Raw genomic sequence first — 8,196 nt, 5'->3', positions numbered from 1 at the left:
GTTGTTTGAAAAGGTCTTAAAAGGGGTGGCTTCATCACAGTACTCTGTGTATTTATGTATCAGTTTAAATGATTTACAGAAAAGCCCGCAAATGCACAAAACATCACAACATTATGATCTTATTATATTATATTTACATTAGTGTATAAAAATATATGTAAATCAATCACTTAGTCCCCATTTCTGCTGTTAAACCCCTTTGCATGACTAATTCCGTTCATTAGAGAAATAGTACTTTTTTACACAGGACGTGAAATACCACACAGACATCCCCAAACATTTAATCTCTGTCAGTCTCTTGTACAGCTGAAGGTTTCAAGCCGGACAGGTGTTGTGCCAAAAAGTGATTTCTGATGTTTCTGTGCGTTTTTATGTGTAATATATTTGTTTATTTTGTTAAACAGACTGTAGTCCATTGAATTTCTAAACAGTGTTAACAAAGAAATGTCCCATTTGTAAGTATCTTTATGGCTCTGCGTTATTGTACCCGCTTTATAATCAATTCAGGCCTCTATGGCCATTTAAAATATCTTCATAAAACCGTGATGTTGTATTTGTTGATCTTTCTGCTGCCCTCTCAGCCAGAGCTCTTTTGAAAAAGACATTTTTAATGTTAATGACAGTTTTTACCCAGATGAATAAAGGATATATAAAAGTCTCTTTGCCGAAAAACCGACTGCAGCTTCTACCTTGTGACTTGAATTCTCTTTCTGGCTCAGAATGACTTGACATCATTCATCATAGATATGTTTGACCAACAAGTCACTTACATCAGTTTTTAGGCAAATACAGGAAACCACTTGTTGTTAGTTGCTTTTTGGCACAACACGTGATTAAGAAGTGTTCTCTGTAAAGGCAGAAGATCTATGTCCTCCTGGAGGTGATGCAAACCCCTTCATATCTGCATGCATAAACTGGGACTTCTCCACCTTTTGGTGAGCTGTGAATGGTCCTCTGGTGAGCTGTACCAAGTGATCAGTAAACAACTAAACCTAAGTGCTTTGAGTTTATCTATTTGTTTACATTTTTCCTAGTCGAATCGAGTCGTATCTGCACTATGCCCTGTTTAAACGTGATCCACGAGCACGGAAAGCTTGGGTCTAAATGGTCTCAACCCATTTCTTAGACTCCAGACAGAAAAGCTGACATGTGGTGCACTGTGCTTGCATGGGTTAGCTGAGTCTTGTATGAAGTCCAAATACAGGAGAGGTCATAGCTGCTGGATCTGCTTGCCTGGCCTGAGATCTGAGAAAACTGGTGGACATTTGAAGCAGATTTATTTGGGGAACAAAGCATCAAGGGCCTTCATTATTCTGAAATACAGAGAGGGCATTCATTCAGTTTGCAAGGAGCTTTTCTAATCCATATGCACCTTTCCCCGACAAGGCACAAAGTCAATTGTACAGCGAGTGTGTAGCCTGTTGCCAGAGATTAACAGCTCCCATAGGAATACAATTACAGTATTGATTTGCTTTGAACATCTGCTCTCTGTGACTGCCCTCTGCTGGTCTGCATATATTCTTACTGTAGCTCTAAAGAATTGAGCTGATGTAATATGCAATTCTTACATTATGCAAAATACATTTTAATAAATATTTTAAATGAATTAGCTGCTACCATGATTGATTACAGATTTTATTTTCTGTAATTCACACAGGACACAGACCAGTAATAATTAAGCAGCACATTTACTGTGTCCAGGTCCAAATGCATTTACTTTTCAGCTGTAATGTAAATAATATTAGGTAAGAAATTTTAAAAAGAAGGTTGCTTTTGGGTAAGAAAAGGTGTTAAGCAATTTATACATGAACAGTAGAGGCAACTCTAGAATGGAAAATGGACCCGTGGGTGTGCTAAATTAAAGGAAAGGTCAGCAGTACACCAACTCATGTCAAACAAAGTTTTGCCAAGTCAAAGGTTCTAATACACGAGGTCTGAACCATTAAAACATCAACAACCAACAGTCAGCTGTGTAAAGCCACAGCGGAGGAATGAAATCCTTAGCAGGAAAGTCTGTGTGTGTATTATATTTTGAGCTTCTCTCCACGTGACTTCCTTCCTCTGAAACTGTTGGCCATCCCCAGAAATAAAAATGAGATTGCAGAGTGTATGAAAGTCTTTGGTACCATTTTGCTGCTTTCCTTTGCTCTCTGTGTCTCATGTCACATGTGCAATGACTGTAATTATTTCGTAAAAATACTATATAGAATAAAAAAACTGTGTCACAGGGTGAAGTTGTAAAGACTGATGGCCACAGGTAGGAATGATTTCCTGTGATGTTATGTAGTAAGCAAACCGGGACAACATCCTCCTTTCTAACACCACCATCAAAAAGTCAAGCTCCACACCCACAACATTACTGGGCTTTGTGGATCAGTTTGTTGAGTCTGTCTGATGCTTGTTACTCTCAGTCTGCTGCCCCAGCATACCACAGCGCAGCAGATGGCACTGGTCACCGCAGACTCATAAAGCATCCACAGCATCATCCCACAAATATCCCACAAATATCAAAGGACCTCAGAAAATCCAATAATATACCATGGCATGAAGCGTTATTGCTGAAGAAAACTTTCAAAATGATTAGAGCTACTTTTAACAAACCAGTTGCAACAAAGTGAGCGCTTTATGTCAAGTAACAATTTTCAAGAAAATGTAACCAAAGTCATAAAATCTGGGCATAATTTTAAAGGGCTTATTATATCCGATAACTGGAAACAATATACTGCATGAAGATCAAATTCTTTAAATGTAGAAAGTCACTCTTACCTCCAAGTTTTTAAACCAATGATACATAATATTTTTCTGAGGGGGGCACAACTTTATAATAAACACCGAATATTAATTTCCCTTTATTAAAGTTAAAACGCCAGAAACCCCCTCCCCCAGCGCCGCCCATGTTTCCTGCTGGAGAGGATGGGTGTGGAGGTACAGTGTCATATTACACACAAACTACAGACCTGCTCAACAGGCGTCTTTCTCTCGTTTTCTGCACCTCCATTGGCTGAGACTAAAACTGCTGCTTGAAACTAGCCTGCTTCCTGAATGGCAAACACTTTGTGTGACAGGAAATAACACTGACAGAACCAAGGTCAGTCACATATCTACTGAAAAAGATCAAAACAAAACAAATGAGGACAAAATATATTTAACTCCTAGTCGGACACAGTTCAGTTTAGGTTCCAAAGGCTGTGGCGAAAGACAACCGGGCCACAGAGGAGCTTTTGAACCCACACTGTGAGTTATGTCTGCTGGACAGAAAAACACTCCGCGAGACCCTACATGTCAAAGTGGAACTGTTTGTTTCTCAAACCCTTTGATGAGTGGTGAGTAACAGTACAAGCTCACACTGCAGCTGGGCTCTGTTTACTGCTTTATGCAGAGACTTTCATGCGGTCTTCTAATGTATTCATGTACCTATGCAGGTAGGTTTCTAAGTTAAATAACTATTTTATTTGTCTGCACAAAGATGTTGAGTCAGACTGGTCTCCAATTCACGAAGCAGCCTTTAACGGACGTCTCCTCACCCTGCAAAAGCTCATTGATCAGGTACAGTTTAACTGAATATTGTAAGTTGTGCTAAAAGAAAAAAAAAGTTGCCTTCCCATAATATTGGATGTTAAATAACCATGTGTTTCTCACTATGATGTGAAACCTTTAATAAGGCGACTGTGTCCTCATATGGCAGCTTGCTTTCCAAAAGTTGCCATGTGCATCTACCTCAATGACTCTATATGTGCTGTGTTTTGTTCACAGGGTGCATGTGTAAATCTGAACACTCTGGATATGGTCTCACCCCTTCATGGGGCGTGTACACAAGGTCACACGGCTTGTGCCAAGCTTCTGATGGAAAACGGTGCAAATGTCAGTAAAGCATCATCATGTGGTGTTGGTTTATTTGTGGTTTTTGGCTGAATTCATGAGAATCTCAAATTTAAGACGGTATGTTGTCAGTTTTTGCTTGAAAGAGACTCACAGTTCGTTCCCAAAACAACCATGTCAATTATTGCCAATATTCACTTATTGATGGGAGACTGCAGTAAGATTTTAACCGAATACACAGCCACGGTCGTGCATGGACAATAACTCATTAACAAACAAACATCAGCTGATATAAAGCCAAATTTCTCCAACCACCGTTATCAGAATGAGAATCAGAGTCAGAATTTTTTAATGATCCCTGAAGAAATTATGTAGTCACAGTCCTTCTAAGACAGTAAGAATAAGTAACTAAACAAACCAAAACATGTGTAAATATTTTAGTGATTTTTTGATTCATTGTTAACCTTATTGCTATATCGCCATGCATCAGGTAAACAGCTCAACTGTGGATGGAAAAACTGCCCTGACAGAAGCATGTGCTCAGGGGCACGTGACCTGTGTATCGCTGCTTCTTCAACATGGAGCTGCTTCCCTGGGGACCAGCCAGTCCAGTTCTCCAATTCATATAGCTGCAACAAAAGGTTCGAGGTCAGACTCAGATTTGTGAAAAATCTATCCTGGCAGAAGTGCCAAAATCTCTTGAATGGCAGGCAAAAGCAGATTTTTACAGCAGAACCTTTCAAGAACATTTCTTATCATTGTGGTGATTTCTATTTCCTCTCCCTAGGTCATCCTGAGTGCATTGAACCTCTTGTTCAGTACGGAGTAGATGTGGATCAGCATGTTGACGAGTTAGGAACCCCTCTCCAGATTGCCTGCTCCAATCAGCATCTGAGCACCGTGAGGAAACTATTGCAGCTGGGTAAGAAAGCTTCTCATTTGAACTTTTATTGCTCAAAGAATATCCATTCTTCCAATATCTTATCAATTGGTGGAAGACTTTGAGACCTTTTCAATGGCAAAAAGAGAGTGGTGCTCCATTGTGCGATATTCAGAGTGTAAGTCTAGTGTTCAATATTTTATTGAGAGAAGTGTGCACAAACTTGCGTATAAAACCCTTTGTGGCTGCAGACAGAGCTGTGGAAAATTAGATAAACCCCTACACATAACATCACATGAGCCAGCATTAGTAGGGGTTGAAGATTGGGTTTATAGAGCAGAGAATTAATTATCTTATTAGACCTGTTTGGTGGAGGCTAGCTGCAGGGGCTACTTTAGAAACTCTTGTAATATCATAAACATTACACACAATAGCAGTACAGGTAATGTAGAGGCTGGATTTTAATAACAAGAAAGGTATAAAACATGGAAATATGTGCCATGCTATGGTGCTGCGCAAAGGTTTCAGGCACTAAAGTGAAGATGTCTTGCAAAAATATCATCAGTACTTCAAACCTCAGTGTGCGGTAAACAAACCCAAATCATGTCAATATTTCTTGTACCAACATGGCTTTTAAGACAGTAGATCTACTCTGTATATTTGCATGTACTTTCACAAGCTACCTTGCATGTTGCGCTAAGAAACCACAGTCCTCTTGTGGCTTCAGGTTTTGTGTTTTTTCATGTAATCCCAGGCTTGGAGACGAAATAGCATCTTTTGCAGGACTCCTTGTCCTTATTCTTGTAAATTAAAATACAGCAGTTTTTTCCTGACTTGGGTTGTTCAACTGTTCTAACAAAGAAAACCTTTACCTGAACCACAACAAAAGCTTTATTTCATGTAATGTGGGGACATCATATTTGGCCTTTTCTTTTCTTCAGGTGCAAATGTGAACAGCAGTGTGTCTGGGGACTCGCCCCTGCACATGGCCGCCCGTCAGTCCAGCCCTGAGTTGACATCCGTCCTGCTTGAACATGGGGCGGATCTCTTCCTTAGGAACTCAGAGGGCAGACAGCCACTGGACCTGGCTCCGCCCAACAGCCTTACAGAGAGACTTCTGAAACAAGCAGGAGGTAGTCGAAACTTTGCACTCAAGACTTTGCACTGGGCTGGTGGCGCAGCAAGAAGCTAACCATCTATAACAGCTCATGCTTCTCCCCTGAGTGTCCCCAGGAGTGTCTCCTCTAATGCAGCTGTGCCGACTACACATCAGGAAAGCTGTGGGCAACAAGAGGCTGGGTGCGATTTGTGACCTTCAGTTACCCACAGAACTGATAGAGTATCTGCTCTACCAATCAGACCCAAGGGGAGATCTTAATGCGCTGAAATTCCTCAACCCTGCAACCTCAGATTTTGAGTCTTAAAAGTTTTTGGTCAATAGGGGGCAGACTTGTATAATCTTACATGGTGGCAACAACGTCTGTGCTCCTGGTTGATGATGAACCACAATGTCGGAATTACTTTCAGTGAAAGATATCCTATATCTTTGTTGCTTCCCTCAGGAAGGGAGGCTGGATGGGAAAGACATCAATTAGTCTTGATGTTTAATACAGGTGGATGATGCGCACAAGCTACCAGACGTTAGGCTACTAAAAAAACTCTTTTTTTTTTTTACTCCTTTAAGTTTTTGTTCATAGATATTTTATGTTTCGCTTAGAAATGTGTTGCTCTTAATAGTAAGGCAAATAAAAACGCACTACTGAATGCAATGATTCCTGTTCATACCTTTTTTATTACTCAAGTTTAAGACAAATATTCTAGTGTTAAGATATCTTACTAATGACTTACTGAAAAAGCTGTTGCACTCTTAAAGAGTACATTTGAACAGAAAAACAACATAATTAGAAGCACAATGGATAAAACTAAAATACCCGAGCCCAGAAAAAAGTGAACTTCCTGTGTTTATCATGTGAATTAATCTTATGTCATCATTTCAGTAAAGCCTATTTTTACATAAACACAATCAATACTCTTCTGTGTACCTGACTAAAAAACTGGGCCCTTTATAGATGCTATAGTAAAGATGCAAGATTCTGTTTTTCTTGTGTTGCTCTATGAGGGAACAAGAGCATCAAGATAGAACAACACTGTACACAATGCAATGACTTTTTCTTAAAGGTCACCACTTATGGCTATTTCCTTAAGATGCAATGAGTAGAGGCAGTGGAGGTAGACGAGTTTAAATACCTGGGGTCAACCTTTCAAAATAACCGACAGTGCACGAGTGTGGTGAAAAAGAGACTGCAGGGAGGGTGGAGTGGGTGGAGACGAGTGTCAAGGGTGATTTGTGACAGAAAGGAAGCAGCAAGAGTGAAAGTGAACATTTACAAGATGGTAGTGAGACCTGCTATGATGTATGGTTTGGAGATAGTGGTACTGACAAAAAGACAGGAGGTAGCAGAGCTGAAGATTTTGATTGGGAGTAACCCAGAGGGACAAGGTTATATCAAAGGAACAGCTCAGTTTGGAATTAGACAGGAGGGGAAATAGATATACTGAAAAAAGGGTGCTGAAGATGGAGCTGGAAGGCAGGAGGGGAAAAAACAGCATAAAGAAGATTCATAGATGTGGTGAGAGAAGACATGCAGAGTTGGTGTGACGGGGGAAGATAGGGTGAGATGGAGGCAAATGACCTGCTGTGGAGACCCCTAAAGGGAGGAACTGAAAGAAGGGAAAAAAGAAGATGAACTTATCTCCATTCCCCAAATCCAGTATTGACAATAAGCTGCTGGTTTCACAGTAAACATTTGTTCCAATGCAGAAACATCCATAGTTTTATTCAAGAATGTCCTATAACCAGGAACTTTGAGCAAGGCATTACTTTGTAATGCTTAGTCCTAGCAGCCTGTAAGCTTGTCAACAACCTACCAAGTAAGCACTCACTGACCCTTGACCCATATTTTAATCAATACATACAACAGAACAGGAGCCAGAGCAGAAAAGAGGCTTATACTAGAAGTAAAAAGCAAGAAATGACTAAAGCAGACAATATGACTGGGATATGGATGCATTTTATGCATCTATCATTTTTATTGGAAATGAGTAATGCCACTGTATCAAAATCATTGATTTCAACAGGTCATTTACAGATGATGAAGGAGCAGAATGTGCTGCCCCTTCACCTCTGGACATCAACATGATTTTATTCAATTCACCCACAGCCTTCTTGTTGAATGCGGCACTCGTTAACTCCCCATTGATCCCTCTGTTCCAATACGGCGCCCGAACTAAATCGTCACCCCCTCAAACACTGCATTAGCGCCCGGGGCCAGGAACACACGCACGCACACCGAGTTTCGATTTAACTGATCTTTAATGTGAAATCAATGCTACGGAGGAGTTTCTGTCTTCTGCAGCTGCTGGAAAAAAAAGACGTACAATATCCACAGCTTGCAATTAGTGATATCTCGAAAATCAGATGAGGCAAGTCTGTCTGG

At 40.4% G+C, this 8,196-nt stretch overlaps 1 protein-coding gene across 1 annotated transcript; it reads left to right on the top strand.

Annotated features, from left to right (window-relative positions):
- Positions 1-2,949: 2,949 nt before the first annotated feature.
- LOC120717497 (ankyrin repeat and SOCS box protein 9-like) lies at positions 2,950-6,471 on the top strand. The gene is made up of 7 exons (XM_040005542.1): positions 2,950-3,323; positions 3,467-3,546; positions 3,754-3,861; positions 4,310-4,460; positions 4,607-4,741; positions 5,641-5,832; positions 5,933-6,471. Exons 1-7 carry the CDS (start codon positions 3,242-3,244, stop codon positions 6,121-6,123), a joined length of 939 nt encoding a protein of 312 aa, XP_039861476.1. The 5' UTR covers positions 2,950-3,241; the 3' UTR covers positions 6,124-6,471.
- The last annotated feature ends 1,725 nt before the right edge of the window (positions 6,472-8,196 follow it).

Source organism: Simochromis diagramma, unplaced genomic scaffold (assembly GCF_900408965.1).
Source record: "Simochromis diagramma unplaced genomic scaffold, fSimDia1.1 OVJJ01000501.1, whole genome shotgun sequence".
NCBI classification, from domain to species: Eukaryota; Metazoa; Chordata; class Actinopteri; order Cichliformes; family Cichlidae; genus Simochromis; species Simochromis diagramma.
This window is presented reverse-complemented; position numbering and strand designations above follow the sequence as displayed.

Excerpts from the sequence above, each read along its gene's own strand:
- LOC120717497 (XM_040005542.1), top strand. The coding sequence starts at position 3,242 with ATGTCTGCTGGACAGAAAAACACTCCGCGAGACCCTACATGTCAAAGT. Across the intron at positions 3,324-3,466 it reads CTCAAACCCTTTGATGAGTG|ATGTTGAGTCAGACTGGTCT; the intron begins GTGAGTAACAGT and ends GTCTGCACAAAG. Across the intron at positions 4,461-4,606 it reads TCATATAGCTGCAACAAAAG|GTCATCCTGAGTGCATTGAA; the intron begins GTTCGAGGTCAG and ends TCCTCTCCCTAG.